We start from the raw sequence: 17,611 nt of genomic DNA on the forward strand, positions 1-17,611 counted from the left end.
CTTTCGAGTGTAGGGCGTCACAAAGGCAATAACCAAGACCTTAGGCATTTTGTTGTGCTTGAGAAGAAGACCTATTAAGCTGGGCAAAATCACAGTTGTGGCAGATACCAGTGTTACACAAACTAGCACCTGTGCCAGTGGCATGTAAAAGGGCATCCAGCTGTAGAAAATCATGCCAAATCAGACTGGAGTCTGGTGCAGCCTTCTAGCATGCCAACCCAGTCAAACCCATGCCAGCAGGAACAATGGACATTAAATGATGATGATGATGATGACGATGAAAGAATAAAAGTCAAAGTCAACCTCAGCAGAATTTGAACTCAGAACCTAAAGACTGATGAAATGTTGCCAACCATTTTGTCCAGTGTGCTAATGATAATAATAATCCTTTCTACTAAAGGCACAAGGCCTGAAATTTCAGATGGAAGGATTAGTCGATCACAGGTAGTTATTTTATTGACTCAAAAATGATGAAAGACAAAGTTGATTCCAGCAGAATTTGAACTCAGAATGTAAAGATAGACAAAATGCTACTATGTATTTTGCTCAATGTACTAATGATTCTGCCACCTCACTACCTTCTTAATGATGATGATGATGATGATGATGATGATAATAATAATAAAATAATAATAATAATAATAATAACCTGTTCTTTAGTTGAATCCACAAGATCAACTGAATCTGTGTCTTTATCATCTTCCTCTTCATGAACATCATCTTCATGACTGTGCATTGCTTCTGGGCCTTAAAAAGATAAAAAAACTAAGAATCAAATCTTGATTCTAATTCAAGAATTGGGAATTTGGTTAAAAAAAAAAACGAAAAAAGAAAATTCAACTGGACACCAAAATTATTTGTTATTATTTTATAAATAAGACACAACTAAGACTTGGTTTAAATTTTGAACCAAATTACTTTTGGGAAAAAACATACCAGGTTCTGTGACACATGTATAGTTCCATCAAAGTAGCATGGTAATTTGTTCAAAACTTGCACTTGGGAATGTTTTTAGAGAACACAGATTACCCCCAGCCCTTCCAACTACCTCAGCTGATAGATCCTGAAAATTATTTGATGAACTCACTGCTGTTGGTGCCATGTAAAAATGACCCTGTACACTCTGTGAAGTGGCTGGCATTAGGAAGGGTATCCAACCATAGAAACTGTGGTTACCAAAGCAGATAATAGTGTTTGGCACAGTCTTCTAGTTTGCCAGCTCCTGTCAAACTGTCCAACGCATGACAACATGGAAAATGGATGCTAAATGATGATGATGATTTAATTAAGATCAGACATGCTGCATTGGAGTTCAATAGCATAGAAGCTATATGACACACATGAGATGCCCTTCCTTACAGATGCCTTTCTCAAAAGATGTAAACCAATATGACATTATAAGAGAAGCAATTGCTATAGTAACTCCAATGATTAAATATGGTTTTTGACAGCATCCATGCATGTGTGATTGGATAAAGAAACCGTTGCTGGTTAACCCCAGGTCAGTCCTAATCAAGCAAGCTTTTGATTGAAGGCACTCCAGCCATGCACATCCCATCTTTCTCTTGGCTATTGAATATCTAAGATTATATTATCTGGAGTGGCTTTCCCATTTCCAGATAGTGTAGTGTAGTGTAGTTCAAGTATATTTAACTGCCATTTTTAGCAGACCAACGACCACATAGTATCCTGATAGTAATCAATAATAAATGACAACATCCGTTCGTGGCCGTTGCCAGCTCCGTCTGGCCCCTGTGCAGGTGGCACATAAAAAGCACCCACTACACTCACGGAGTGGTTGGCATTAGGAAGGGCATCCAGCCGTAGAAACACTGCCAGATCTGACTGGGCCTGATGCAGCCTTCCGGCTTCCCAGACCCCAGTTGAACCGTCCAACCCATGCTAGAATGGAAAACGGATGCTTGATGATGATGATGATGAACTAATGTGAATAAAGAAAAAAATTAAAATGACGTGTAATTTATTTAAAAAAATTACCATCCTACTTCAAGGATGAGAATTCTTTTTGTTACCATGTCTCTGTTAAAATACACAACCTTTGTTTCAATAAATTTAGAAAATAATGAAGAATTTAGTAAAATAACTTTTGTTACAAAGTTGATGCGTAGGACATAAACCAACATGAAGTTTTGATGGGAAACGGTTTTAAATTCGATCATTTTGAAACAGGAAGTTTATAACATAGAACTAGAGTTATTCCCAGGTAGACTGGTATCAATGCTAATATGTAAAAGACATTTACCTTGGTTACGTGTAAGAGTGGAGGTTTGAGATGAGATAATTGTTGATTCATCACTACTTTCTTCTTTCCCAAATGTAACAACATTTCTAGGTATTAAAAAAAAAAACACACCATTAAATTTCAAAATGTATAATTTAAAATTCTGAATTTCTTTTGAAAGAAAATTGATCTGAAACCATGTGCTGAAACCAGCGTTGTTATATTTGGTAAGAGTCATAATTAAAAAAAAGCTTATAAACATACCCACCAGTGAAATATAGACAAACAACAACTGATGTGTGTGTTTAAAGAGTTTATAAATTATGACTTGCCAAATATACTATAGCAATACAATTTTCAATATAATTTAGATAAAGCCATTTTTTTTTGTTTGGGGGAACATTATCCTTGACCAGAGGCCATGCAAATATTTTCTGCAAATAAGTAAATTGGGCAAAAAAAGAAATTCTGAAAGTAAAGCATCTGTTACTTTAAATTAATGTGGGAAAGTGTTACTCACTTGCCCTCTTTGGTATTTTCAGAGACAGAATGCTCATCACAGGGGAAGTTTTTCCTCATGTCAGATGAAAGCTGTACGGACATTCGTCCTATTCTGTCTTTTACGGCATTCTAAATGGATATAAATAATGCCAGTTTATTTTATGAATACAAATTTTTAAAAGTATCTTTAAGTACATGTAAATAAATACATACATACACACACACACACACACACATATATATCATCATGGATTAACGTCTGTTTTTCATGCTGGCATGGGTTGGATGGTTTGACTGAGGTCTGGAGAATCCATGGCTGCACCAGGCTCCAATTTGGTCAGGCAGAGTTTGTACAGTTGGATGTCCTTCCTAATGCCAACCAGTCCGAGAGTGTAGTGGGTGCTTTTTACATACCACCGGCACAGGACCCAGTAAGGAAGGCCTGGCAACAGTCATGTTCGGATGGTGCTTTATGTCGATATATTCATTTGCATGAACACACACACACACGCAGGTATATCTGTGTGTGTGAAGGTGTATGATGCAATGGTTTGAGTATTGAACCCAGAGACATTAGGATGATAGTTCAATTTTTGGAACAATGTGCCATGTCCTACAACAACACTTTACTTGCCTTTGCTTGAGTCCACTCAACTGAAAATGAGTACCAGAAATAGCTGGGCTATGAATAATGATTAATCCTACAACAAACTGATGTCCCGTTCAACAGCTTTTCTTGTACTCACAATTGATTAAAAGCCACAAGGACTGGGATAAGCCTTGTCCTAAAAAGCCTTCAGGTTCAAGATAGATTAACCTTTTTTTTATTTTTTTTATTAGCCGTATTTATAAATCCACTGTTATCATCGTCATTTAACATCCACTTTCCTTGCTGGCATGAGTTGGGCAGTTTGACAGGACCTAGTAAGGCCAGGAGCCACACCAGGCTCCATTATGATTTGGTGTGTTTTCTACAGCTTCCTAACACCAAGTGTTTTACAGAGTATACTGGGTTTTTTTTTTATGTGACACCAGCATAAGTGCTTTGCTTTATATGTGGCACCAGCGCTTGTGTTACTGAATGTGAGTATATTATGTATATTTATGGGTGCTGATGTGATTACATATTGTCATCACGACATACCACTGTCATCATGCTGACATGGGTTGAAGAGATTGCCACAATCCAAGTCATCCATCATTGAGAGCTACTGCCCCTAAAAACTAAGTGGCCATACGTATCATTTGACTTGGTTTCTACAGCTGGATGCCCTTCCTAACAACAACCACTCTATAGAACATATTGGGTGCATTTTCTTGTGGCATCAACACTAGAGAGGTTGTACAGTCCTCGGCAAGACAAGAACAGAGAGACATTATGGACCTACACTATACCTGCTCACTTAGCCAATCACTTCATAGTTTGTGCAGTAAAGTGTATGTCAATATGAATACACACATGTATCCATGTATCTGTGCATGTGTGTGAATTTATGTGCGTCTGCTAATGTACATAAACAGATGAAGATATCAAATGTGAGTGTATGTTTCAGAGCATATGTATGCCTATTAATGTATTCAAACATTTGTATGTCTGAATACACACACACAAGTGTTTGTATTACATACAACAAGCAAAAATTTCAGATGCTAAAAAGCATGAAACAAAAACAGAGTTTGTTAGTTTTCAGTTGTACTTACTAGTAAGTGAGTATAATCAATATTTGAAACAGGATCTTTTCGTACAGTTTGTTTCATGTTATCGGACTGCATGAATTTGAAGCTTAGAACATTATACCAACGTACACATACTTCCTGATAATTGAAGTCAGCAAGACTAATGTGAGCACATCCCTGGAATAACAAGTCAAATTAAAGAAAATTATTGTTTGCATAATTACATACCTCATGACAGTTCAACAATCAGTGCTCCGCAGAACTACACACTTCATTGCATCACAGACATGTGAACTCTTAACGTAAACGATCAAGCAGAACAAGTGCAACAAGACGAACACAAGACCAAATTACAAGTACAGTCTTTCTAAGGCATATTGACACAGCTTGTGCCTACCCAATTTCATTCATCAAGCTTGTGTTAATGCAGGGCTACCGTGGAAAACATTATAAGTAGGATAGGAGAGAAACTCCAAACAGTAGGGTTGAACCTAAGACCTTGTGATTGTGAAGTGAACTTATTAACCATCAGGCCATGCTTGCACCAGCCTAAGGAAACTGACCTCTGAAAAATGGCTTGTGACTATTGTGCAAATTATAAGCAAAGATATTGCAGCAAGGATAGTACAGGCAATTAATATCTGTGAGAAATTCAGTTTATACATAGGTGACATCACAAGACATTATTGGTTCATCTCTGCTCATAGCCCTTGAGATAATAAAACAAAAGGGATTTTCTAGTGGGGTATAGAGGTACTTAAATGTAGAAATGCAGTCTGTATACTCCAAAGAACACAAACTAATGTTATGAAAATACTACCCAAACATATTGTTTCTGGTCTACTCCTAGGTTTGGTTGGCTCAGCTTGAAGAATCTGTCTTGTGACTCTTTCCTATGACACCTCAATGTGGAGAAAGAGGAGCAATTTGATCTGGAGAGACTCACTGACCTCTGAGTTACAAACTGTTGAGTTGTTCATAAGGACATGCCAAGTGGACAGAAAACCAGACCAACAGCTGAGAAGTTAGCTGTTTAAATGGTTGAAACTGTGTAAGGGACAAAATACTTAGCTCTCTCACGATCCAGTCCCACCTAGCTGTAAATAGGTACCACACAGAAAGGAACAACTTATCACTGTAACTAGTGGCAGCATAGTAACATTGAATAGGGTCTCCTTAACATGCATTGCTGAGCTCAAATAGATGAGTTGAAGAATAAGTGTATATGGATCAAACAAGAGCTGAATACAATTTGTCTCATCTTTGTCCTTCGGTCAACAGGACTAATCAGACAGATTGATCATCATCATCATCATCATCATTCAGCGTCCGCTTTCCATGCTAGCATGGGTTGGACGGTTCAACTGGGGTCTGTGAAGCCAGAGGGCTGCATCAGGCCCAGTCTGATCTGGCAGTGTTTCTACAGCTGGATGCCCTTCCTAACGCCAACCACTCCGTGAGTGTAGTGGGTGCTTTTTACGTGCCACCCGCACAGGTGCCAGATGGAGATGGCAAACGGCCACGGACGGATGGTGCTTTTTACGTGCCACTAGCACGGGGGCCAGGCGAGGCTGGCAACGGCCATGAACGGATGGAGCTTTTATGTGCCACCGGCACGGGGGCCAGGCGAGACTGGCAACGGCCGTTTCTCAACATGAAAAGTTAAGTAATCATGTCAATGGAGCATGAACAGCCAAGGTCAACTTTGCTTTCATTCTTTTGGTGTTGATTAAATAAGTACCAGTTATGCACTGGGGTCAATGTAATTGACTTAATCCCTTTATCTGTCCTAGTTTGTCCCCTCTATGTTTAGCCCCCCTGTGGGCAATAAAGAAATAAATATACTTACCAAACATTCTAGTTCTTTACCATCAGGAATGCTCCAAACATTAACCTGTAATGTTTGAGCATGTAGTAAATTTTTAGGAATGGCAACTTTGAAACTTTCGGCAAATTTTGGATTTTTCATATCTGCTGAAGGTTTTGTTTCCCAACACACTGGCATAAATGGTAGTAGAGCAATTTTGATACCTCTGCAATGGTATAAACAAGGAAATACTTTATGAAAGAAATAAGCACTAGAGCATGATGGAAAAGACGAGGTAATGCATGATTAATTCAAGACAATGTGAATAAATAAGCATTAAATCTGACAGGATAATCTGAACGTTAATGGATTAACATTATTATAGCAAGTATACAATAAATTGAAAGCATTTAATATTCTATATTTTTTAAACACATAATCATTAAAGGTAAAAAAAATGTGACAAGAAAAGGGTTTGGTCAGACATACATTTTCGTTTTCTCTGGAAGCGGAAGTGCTCCCAAATTCCGAGCCTGATCAACTTCTACATGGAGATTTCCATCAAATGTATCGTATCTAGAGATAGAAGGGAAGAAGTACATTTATACACATAATTATCAATTCTTAAAAATGTTTACACATCGAGTCGTCTAAATGGTATAATCATCACCATAAGCATTTTAACGTTCACTTTTGAATGCTTGCCTGGGTCAGACAGAATTTAGTGAGGCAGATTTTCTATGTCCTGATGTCCTTCCTGTTGCCAACCCTCAGTGTTTCTAAGTAAGATATTTCCCCAAGGCCAGAGAAGTTTTCCACAAACAACTGGAAATGAACATCACTGATAATATGATGATGCTCTTTTACAACCATCACTTGATGACAAGACAAGAGTGTGCACACACACAATGGTCTTCTTTCAGTTTTCATTTACAAAATCCACTCACAAGGCTTTGGTTGGTCCATAGTTACATTAGAAGACACCTGCTCAGAGTGCCATATAGTGGGACTGAACCTGAAACTCTGTGGGTGGGAAGCAAGTTTCTTACTACACAGCCATGCCTGCGCCTATGTTTACCAGATCAAATGGTGTTGATAGTGCCACCTCTATTTTGTTATCATCAAAGAAAGATGAAGACAATTAGACTAATAAATAATACATGACTGGCTTTTTATTTTGTACAAACAGTAGAGACAAATAACATTAACAACTCCTTCAATTTTGAATATTATTTCTGAATCTGGAACTACTGTAGCCAAGGCAACTGAAGAAACACAAGAGATTCATTCATTGGCTCAATGAGAGAACCACCATGGCCAAAACAAAGGCTGATTTGATGCTGACTTATTTGACACCACCTCTTTTTACGTTGCTCTCATTCTCTCTCTCTATTTACTTGTGTGAGGTTGTTTCCTTTTATGTGTTTGAAGAGAGGGAAAAGTGCTTATGTCAATCATGTCTTATATTTAAAAAAAATAGTAAATAAAGAGTAATGTCTGTCTCACTATCTGTATGTGTATATTTCTGAGTGAGTGTGTTTGCCTCAGTGATAGAAAAAACTGTTGCCAAATCAGGTTGAAAACATCCAGTCAGCCATGCCAAATCATAAGTGTCCAATCCTCTTGTTATGAACTAAAACTATTATGTTAGTTTATAAACTAAACATAAATTATTAAAGAGTGGTGATATGAGAGAGAGAGAGAGTGAGATATATAGATAGATAGATAGATAGATAGATAGATAGATAGAGAGAGAGAGAGAGAGAGAGAGAGAGAGAGAGAGAGAGAGAGAGATGTGAAGGAAAGAGAAATGGAAAAAAGTTATAAAATATTGGTTTCAAACTTTGGCACAAAACCAAAGATTTCTAGGAAGGGAATAAGTCGACCGTAGAGCTCAACTGGTACTTATTTCATCCAGAAGAAATGCCACCAAGCATTTTGTCCAGCATGGTAACAGCAAATTTGCCAGCTTTGCTGCCTCAAAGTTATAAAATACATAAGGAATTGGTTAAAAGAAAAAAAAGAAAGAGAAGTGTAACTTACTTGAGAGTAATTTGGATTTGTGCACTTTCCATTTGTAGAACCTCATCCAGGTAGCCAGTTCTGTGAATAAATAAACAAATAGATAAAAAAAAAAAACAAATCATACTTCTTCAGAAATCAATGCTAGCCACTGCATCACTACCACCATCATCTTCCTCCTCCTCATCATCATTTGATATTCACTTTTCCATGCTTGCATGGATTGGATGGAATTTGCTAAAGCAGATTTCCTTAAGCCTCCCTGTCACCAATCCTTCATACCAAACAAGGTAATATTTCCTGATGACCTGACATAGGACAAGTGAGACCATAACCCGTGGCCTCTACACAGGATGTAGCCAGTCCACTTATGCATACCTTTCCTTCCTGGGACACAAAACTCTACTTGTGAAGACCTGTTGAGGCAAGTGAGAATCGAAATCGATCAACATCAATGGAAATTGCAGCTGTGATACCAGTGCCGGTGGCACATAAGAGAACCATTTGAACGTGGCCGTTGCCAGCCACGCCTGGCCCCCGTGCCGGTGGCACGTAAAAAGCACAATCCGATTGTGGCCGTTGCCAGCCTTGTCTGGCACCTGTGCCGGTGGCACGTAAAAAGCACCCACTACAATCACGGAGTGGTTGGCGTTAGGAAGGGCATCCAGCTGTAGAAACATTGCCAGATCAGATTGGGCCTGGTGCAGCCTTCTGGCTTCCCAGACCCCAGTTGAACTGTCCAAACCATGCTAGCATGGGAAGCGGACGCTAAATGATGATGATGCTCATTTGTAACCATCATAGGATGTGTAGACAAGGTCATATATACAGACACACACACACACACACAACAGACTTCCACACAATATCTGTCTACCAAATGCATTTAGAAGGCTTTGATTGGCCCAGGGCTATAGCAGAAAACATTTATCCAAGATATCATACATTGGAACTGAACCCAAAACCACATAGTTGTAAAGCAAGCTTCTTATGCACACAGCTATGCCTGTACCAGTATGGTCTTATAATTTCAGCAATATAGGGATAAGGTATGACTGTGGTTATAAAGTTTGCTTCACAATCACACAGTCTTAAGTTCAATCCCACAGCGTGATATCTTGGGCAAGTGTTTTTTTCCCTTTTTTACTCTAGCCTCATTTTAACTGATACTTAGTGACTGGAAAAAGAAACTGCAAGGAAGCTTGTTGCATGCAAGTGCTTGTTGCGTGCACGCATATCAACGCCAATTCTACATAATGTCATTAGCACCGTCTGAGTGAAAAGCAGTGACAATTGTTTACATTTTCTGCTGACCTAATGTTACATAGTTCGGCAGATGTGTGTAACAACCAGTGGAATAAATTTTAAAAAAACCTTACTTAAAAAGGCATGTAAGGGTTGGTGAAGAGCCACAGAGAATCTACCTCAATAAGTTGTGTCTAACTCATTAGCAGCAGGGAAAAGCAGACATAAAAAAAAACAATGATAATGACGACAATGCTAAACGACAATACATCAGGCTTTCTGATAAATACCTTTTGTAACCTTGCATTTATCTTTTTGCTATCATTCTTCGGTTGAAATACATTGCCTCTGTTTCAATTACTTTTGAAGATAATGAAGAATTTAGTGAAATAACTTATTAAACTGGTGTTTTGGAACATAAATTAACATGAAATTTCGATGGAAGATTTTAATTTAAACCACTTTAAAACAGCAAGTCTTATTACCATAGAACCAGAGACGGTCTTAGGCTAACATCAAAAGGATTTAACTCTTTTGCATTCAGATTAGCATTCAGATTACTCTGTCAAATGTAAAGCCTGTTTATTCACATTGTTTTAAATTAATTGTACAGCATCTTGTAACTCTGAGATTTAGATGATGCCCCTGTTTATTTTTAGAATGACTTTGTAGGGTAGGTGTGAGAGGTCAGAGCTGGCTGGTTTGAGCATAAAACAGGAAGACAATTTTGGCCTGGTATGGCCGGTTTAAACACTAAAGAGTTAAAACAGTTTCATCGTTTACTCTCTAACTTGTTTCAGTCATTTGACTGTGGCCATGCTGGAGCACCGCCTTGTTGTGCATGAAGCACGAAGAGACTACACTGAAATACACATCTGTTGTTTTAATTTCCCCATTCCATTTAGTATTCTTTGTACTGAAATTGCACAACCAATCTCTGGAGTTCTATATTCAAGCTCAAGTTCCATATACAATCATACAGCATCAGAAAACTAAGATATGAATCATACAAGTCATTCCTCTGGAACAATAATATTGTTTTGCCATTAGAAAAGGGGAATTCAAAATGAGATAAGAATGGAGCAGAGGGAATGATGTGATGGCAGAGTGGTGAATGCACAAGTTCCATTGAACCAGACATGTCACAAGGTTTACAGACCTCCAGGTAGACCCATGCAGTTGCCATGTGGTATTTGAAGGATTGGAAAAGGTCACTTGGAAGGCCTCCATGATGATGGGAAGACAATTTTGTCAAGCAATTTGGGTCAAGATGGAAAAGAATGGTGCAATCAAGACAGAATTGGTACCACCTTGTGGCCAGTGGTGTATAACACATTTGTTTGTCTGGGTGATATATATATATATATATGTATATATATATATATATATATATATATATATATATATATATATATATATTATATATATATATATATCATCATCAACATCATCGTTTAGCGTCAGCTTTCCATGCTGGCATGGGTTGGATGGTTTGACTGAGGTCTGGCGAGTCAGATGGCTGCACCTGGCTCCAATCTAATTTGGCAGAGTTTCTACAGCTGGATGCCCTTCTTAACACCAACCACTCTGAGAGTGTAGTAAAAAATATTATTTTGCATTTTGTGGACAATAGCATCACATGTTTCCAAAAAGCCAATCAGTGATCAAAAGTATTCACGAGAGCAAAAGCTTCAAAAGAGTGTCTGTGCAACTTAAGTAGAACAAATACTGTTTCACTCTTATAGGACATATGTTAAATGTTTATAACTGCAAGTTACACAGCTCACTTTCTGAGTACCTATTTCTTTATTACCCACAAGGGGCTAAACATAGAAGGGACAAAGACAGACATAGGTATTAAGTCGATTACATCGACCCCAGTGCGTAACTGGTACTTAACTTATCGACCCAGAAAGGTTGAAAGGCAAAGTCGACCTCGGCGGAATTTGAACTCACAACGTAACGACAGACGAATTACGGCCACGCATTTCGCCCGGCGTGCTAATGTTTCGGCCAGCTCGCCACTTTAATTTCTGAGTACCATGTTGTACAGTTCTGCTGTACAGTTCAGTTGTACAGTAATGCCCCTTTTATGGCTGCCAGCTCATTCATCTCTCATCTCATGATTTTTACATGGTTGCATGAGACTTCCTTTGAGACATCTATATAAATATCAAGACACCAAATCAGCAACCCAATGCAACTATCACAAATACCATAAGCATAAGATATGTTTGTTTGGAAGCACTATCCATGTCCCATTACATCTTCATCATCATCTCTCTCTCTCTTCTCCTCACCACACCTGACAGGGGTCACCATGAATCTCCTCTACATCAGCTTCTGTCCCTTTAACCCTTTAGCATTCAAACCGGCTATATCTGGTCAACATATTTAACCTGTTATATATTGAAACTGACCAGATCTCACCTTTCATCTCAGCCCAACCATGTCATTCTAAAACTAAAAAATAGCATCACTGAAATCTCTAAATTACAAGATAATGCATGATTAATTCAAACCATTTTAAATAAACAAATATCACATTTGACAGAATAATCTGAACACTAAAGGGTTAATGCCTCTCTCAAATTTTTGTCACCTGGCACAACATCCACTCCCTCAGTTGCAAGTTACTTGGTGAACTCACTGCTCCTGGAACCATGTAAAGTGGTTGGGGTTAGGAAAGACATCCTGCTGTAGAAATCATGCCTAAAGGGACAGTAGAGCTTGGCACAGTCTTCTCACTTGGCAGCTCCTGCCAAACTGTTTGACTTGTGCCAGCATGGAAAATGGTTGTTAAATAATTATGCTTATCATGACAATAATGGTAAATTTTCTAATCAATATTTATGCCTGTAAGGCAGGTTAATAGACACAGTTCTATCCAATTCCATGAGATTGCACCTAGAAAGTTCCTCTCCAAGGCATAAGTCTGGGCGAAGTTGCTTTATGGAAGACCAGCAGTCACCCATTCATTCCTGCCTCCACTCTCCATGCCACTAATGTTATCCAAGGGAAAGGCAAAAGCTGACAACACAACTTGGCACCAGTGACATCACAATTCATTTCTACAGCTGAGTGAACAGGATCAATGTGAAATAAAGTGTCTTGCTCAAGAACACAACACACACCCATTCTGGGAATCGAACTCAATACCTCATGATTGTGAGCCCAGACATTCTAACCACTGAGCAACAAAATCATGTGAATAACAAACATTATATATATATATATATATATAAAAAATCATCATCATTTAACATATGTTTTCCTTGGTCCCTTGTCATCCCCTCTGTGAGGTTCAAGGTACCAAAATTAGACTAGTAATATAGATGATACCATGTGATCACGTGACAAACCAGACTATAAGATGCTGTTACACAACACTGGTCACAATGGTTTCAACATCGTGGTCATGTGTCTTCACAGGCTGAGCAATACTTTGTGAGTGAATTTGATACGTGGATTCTCTGTGAAAGCTCATTGTGTGTGTGTGTATAACAATCTTGTATACTGACTAATGATTGACAAAAACCTGACAACACCCAATTACCTGTCTCTGATTGAGTTATTAGAATTTCCAACTGCAAGAGAAATATCTCTTTCAAACCTTGCCAGCACGGAAGGCGGATGTTAAACAATGATGATGATGATGATGATGACCCCCACCATGTCAGCATGGGGTGGACAGTTTGACAGGAGTTGGCAAGCTGCGCAAAACTCCGATTTTCTGTTTAGGCATGGTTTCTACTGCTCCTTACACCAATCACTTTACAGAGTGTATTGAGTGCTTTTTATGTGACACTGGTACAGGTGTCTTTCATGTAGCAATGGCACAGGTGTCTTTCATGTAGCAATGGCACAGGTGTCTCATGCGGCAATGGCACAGGTGCTTTTACACAGCACCAGCACAGGTTCTTTTTACATGGCATGGGCACAGGTGCTTTTTATGTATTACTAGCCCCAGTGGTTACTCCCATGCCCCACAAAATAATTCTTTAATATATATATATATCTCGTTTTTGGATTTGGTTTGCAAGATTCTTTATATGAGTTCGTGTGTTGAAGCATATTCTGTTGTGTCTGGAGAGAGTAATTTTCTTTTTGTGCCTTATAATATAACACGCTCACCAGTAAAATTTCCATTTATTTCTTATTTTTATTTTTATATTAATAAGAAATAAGGGGAAATTTTACCAGTGAATGTGTTACATTATAAGACACAAAAAGAAAATGACTCTCCCCAGACACAACAGTGTATATATATATATATATAACCCTCCCCCCTGCCGCAATGCAACGAAAAAAGGCAATAACCGATCGTGGCCGATGCCAGACCCCTCTGGCACCTGTGCAGGTGGCACGTAAAAAGCACCCACTACACTCGCGGAGTGGTTGGCGTTAGGAAGGGCATCAAGCTGTAGAAACACTGCCAGATCAGACTGGAGCCTGGGGCAGTCCCTGCTCCCCAGACCCCGGTCAAACCGTCCAACCCGTGCTAGCGCGGAAAACGGACGTTAAACGATGATGATGATGATATATTATATATATATATATATATATATATATTTGCCTTCGAAATGCGGAGTAGATGAAACAGGGACAACTGATGAAGGGGAATATTCTTTTATGTTGCATGTCTCGTTTCTGTGTTTGTTTTTTTTCGTTGTTCGAAAAAAATGTTTGTTTTCGATGTTTTTTGTTTTTGTTTCTCATTGTGTTCAACGTATTTTTTTTATGTCCTGTACCCATATATGCATGTATATATACATGTAGAAGTAGGTACGTACATATATGTATGTATATATGCATATATTTATATATTATTTATATTATATATATATAAACATAGTCCCCCAGCTTTTTTACTTAACATATCTATATTTGTGTATAATATGCATTCATGAATAAAGTGCACCCCGATTAGGGTAATCATGAACAATGAAATTTTTTGGGGAAAAGTCTCTTGTGAATATATACTGATTATAGCATTACAGTGTATGGAATAAATTCTGTTATGAAATAAATTGTAAACACTCATACAAACTAAACAAAACGCAATTTAGAAAATGACTACTGGACTTGTGCAGGTACAGGCCGTAAAAGTATACCCGCTATAAGGTCAATATTGTGTAATTAATCATGTAATTATGAGGCGTTTTTTTGTTTTGTCTTTTTTTTTTCAAATAGAAAACCAATTTCATTTTGTTACAATAAAGAGTATGGTTTTAGCCAGTTGTTTTTATCTGGAGTCGACTGGAGATTTTGTTGTTAAAATTTATGTGCAACAAATTGCTTATACTGCTACAACAGAATGTTTTAATCTTTCTTACAATTTCTAATAATATTTAATTATGAAAATATACTAGGTTTCTTTTTATATACATCAAATGGGTATGACGGTCCAGTAGAGTAAAATAGGAATAAAAGGGGGTCCATAGGCAAAAAATGGTTGGGAATCACTGGTTTAAACAGAATTTTTAAAACACTTAACTTTTTCCTGTTATGCACATATATATATATATATATATATATATATATATATATATAGTGCTTGAGGAGACTATTAAGTCAAGTACATCAACATCAAAAAATCAAACGGAAATTGTAGTTGTGATACCTGTGCCGGTGGCATGTAAAAAGCACCATCTGAACGTGGTCGATGCCAGTGCCGCCTTGACTGGCTTCCGTGCCAGTGGCACGTAAAAAGCACCAACCAATCGTAGCTGTTGCCAGCCTCCCCTGACATCTGTGCCAGTGGCACGTAAAAAGCACCCACTACACTCACGGAGTGGTTGGCGCTAGTAAGGGCATCCAGCTGTAGAAACACTGCCAGATCAGACTGGAGCCTGGTGCAGCCTCCTGGCTTCTCAGACCCTGGTTGAACCATCCAACCCATGCTAGCAAGGAAAATGGATGTTAAACAATGATGATGATGATGATAATATATATATATATATATAATATATATATATAATATAGTCAGCAGTGGGGGCGGGTGTGCTGAAAGTGTAACTGCTAGAGTAAGAATAGCTTGGGCAAAGTTCAGAGAGCTCTTACCTCTGCTGGTGACAAAAGGCCTCTCGCACAGAGTGAAGGCAGACTGTATGATGCGTGTGTACGAACAGCCATGCTACATGGCAGTGAAACATGGGCCGTGACTGCTGAGGATATGCGTAAGCTCGCTAGAAATGAAGCCAGTATGCTCCGATGGATGTGTAATGCCGGTACTCACACTCGGCAGAGTGTAAGTACCTTGAGAGAAAAGCTGGACCTAAGAAGCATCAGTTGTGGTGTGCAAGAGAGACGTTTGCGCTGGTATGGTCATGTGGCGAGAATGGATGAAGATAGTTGTGTGAAAAGTGCCACACCCTAGCGGTTGAGGGAACCTGTGGAAGAGGCAGACCCAGGAAAACCTGGGACGAGGTGGTGAAGCACGACCTTCGAACTTTAGGTCTCACTGAGGAAATGACTAGAGACCGAGACCTCTGGAAGTGTGCTGTGCGCGAGAAGACCTGGCAGGACAAGTGAGTCCACAACCCGTGGCCTTCTACATGGGATGGAGCCAGCCTACGTATGCATAACTTCCCTTCTTGGGACACAAAGCTCTACTTGTGAAGACGTGTTGAGGCAAGTGAGGATCAGAATCGAAATCGATCAATGGAAATTGCGGATGTGCTACCAGTGCCGGTGGCATGTCGAAACTCTGCTTGTGAAGACCCATTGAGGCAAGTGAGGATCAGAATCGAAATCGATCAATGGAAATTGCAGATGTGTTACCAGTGCCAGTGGCATGTAAGAGAACTTTCCGTTTCGCGACCGTTGCCAGCACCGCCCCGTTTCGTGTCCGTTGCCAGCCTCGCCTGGCCCTCGTGCCGGTGGCACATAAAAAGCACCATCCGTTTGTGGCCGTTTGCCAGCTCTGTCTGGCACCAGTGCGGGTGGCACGTAAAAAGCACCCACTACACTCACGGAGTGGTTGGCGTTAGGAAGGGCATCCAGCCGTAGAAACACTGCCAGATTTGACTGGGCCTGATGAAGCCTTCTGGCTTCACAGACCCCAGTAGAACCGTCCAACCCATGCTAGCATGGAAAACGGATGCTAAATGATGATGATGATGATATATACAGGAGTGGCTGTGTGGTAAGTAGCTTGCTAACCAACCACATGGTTGTGGGTTCAGTCCCACTGTGTGGCATCTTGGGCAAGTGTCTTCTACTATAGCCCCGGGCCGACCAATGCCTTGTGAGTGGATTTGGTAGAGAGAAACTGAAAGAAGCCTGTCATATATATGTATATATATATAAGTGTGTGTGTATATGTTTGTGTGTCTGTGTTTGTCCCCCTAGCATTGCTTGACAACCGATGCTGGTGTGTTTACATCCCCGTCACTTAGCGGTTTGGCAAAAGAGACCGATAGAATAAGTACTGGGCTTACAAAGAATAAGTCCCGGGGTCGATTTGCTCGACTAAAGGCGGTGCTCCAGCATGGCCGCAGTCAAATGACTGAAACAAGTAAAAGAGTATATATATATATATTTAAAGACAACAACAAAGCAGTCTCCAGATTTTTGTTCTGTACATAAACCTATTTGAAATCATACCATTTGAAACAAAAATATAAAGCAAAAACATTAATAAATCGAAACACAGCATTTTAAATATTCATAGGTGCAGGTATGGCTGTGTGTGGTAAGAAGTTTGCTTGTCAACCATATGATTCTGGGTTCAGTCCCATTTGCCACAAAGTAGAACTGAACCCAGAACCATATGGTTGGGAAGCAAACTTCTTACCACAAAGTCATGTCTGAACCTATAATATATTATATCTGCTCCTTAATGTATGATTGCCATCGTAGGAAAGAGCAACATTGTTATAGTAATTCAACCGTCTTTGTTACTCATTAGTCAGTTTGAATACTAAATCTACGGTATTAGTAAAATATCCTTCACTGTTTTTAAAATAGTAAACACCTGAAAACATATGCTTGCAAATATGTCACCAAAAGTTAACAATTTTCACTAAAAATATTAGTAAAGCTGTGAGTAAAATAATAAAATCTATTAAAAATTACTTCTTCATTCAAACACTAAAATGTTGGTAAAGAAAGTA

General features: G+C 39.0%; 1 protein-coding gene across 8 annotated transcripts in view; it reads right to left on the bottom strand.

Moving 5' to 3' along the window:
- The window catches only part of LOC115222587 (protein KIBRA-like), a 96,650-nt gene that overhangs the window by 15,966 nt on the left and 63,073 nt on the right, over positions 1–17,611 (bottom strand). For all 8 annotated transcript variants that reach the window (XM_036511585.1, XM_036511583.1, XM_029792870.2 and 5 more), the window contains 7 exons: positions 8,271–8,330; positions 6,717–6,803; positions 6,270–6,453; positions 4,445–4,597; positions 2,763–2,872; positions 2,264–2,349; positions 650–747 (listed from right to left, as the gene is read on the bottom strand). In XM_036511585.1, the coding sequence (XP_036367478.1) occupies positions 650–747; positions 2,264–2,349; positions 2,763–2,872; positions 4,445–4,597; positions 6,270–6,453; positions 6,717–6,803; positions 8,271–8,330 (778 nt within the window). The remainder of the gene's footprint in view (positions 1–649; positions 748–2,263; positions 2,350–2,762; positions 2,873–4,444; positions 4,598–6,269; positions 6,454–6,716; positions 6,804–8,270; positions 8,331–17,611) is intronic.

The sequence above is a fragment of the Octopus sinensis genome, linkage group LG20 (assembly GCF_006345805.1).
Source record: "Octopus sinensis linkage group LG20, ASM634580v1, whole genome shotgun sequence".
Lineage (NCBI taxonomy): Eukaryota > Metazoa > Mollusca > Cephalopoda > Octopoda > Octopodidae > Octopus > Octopus sinensis.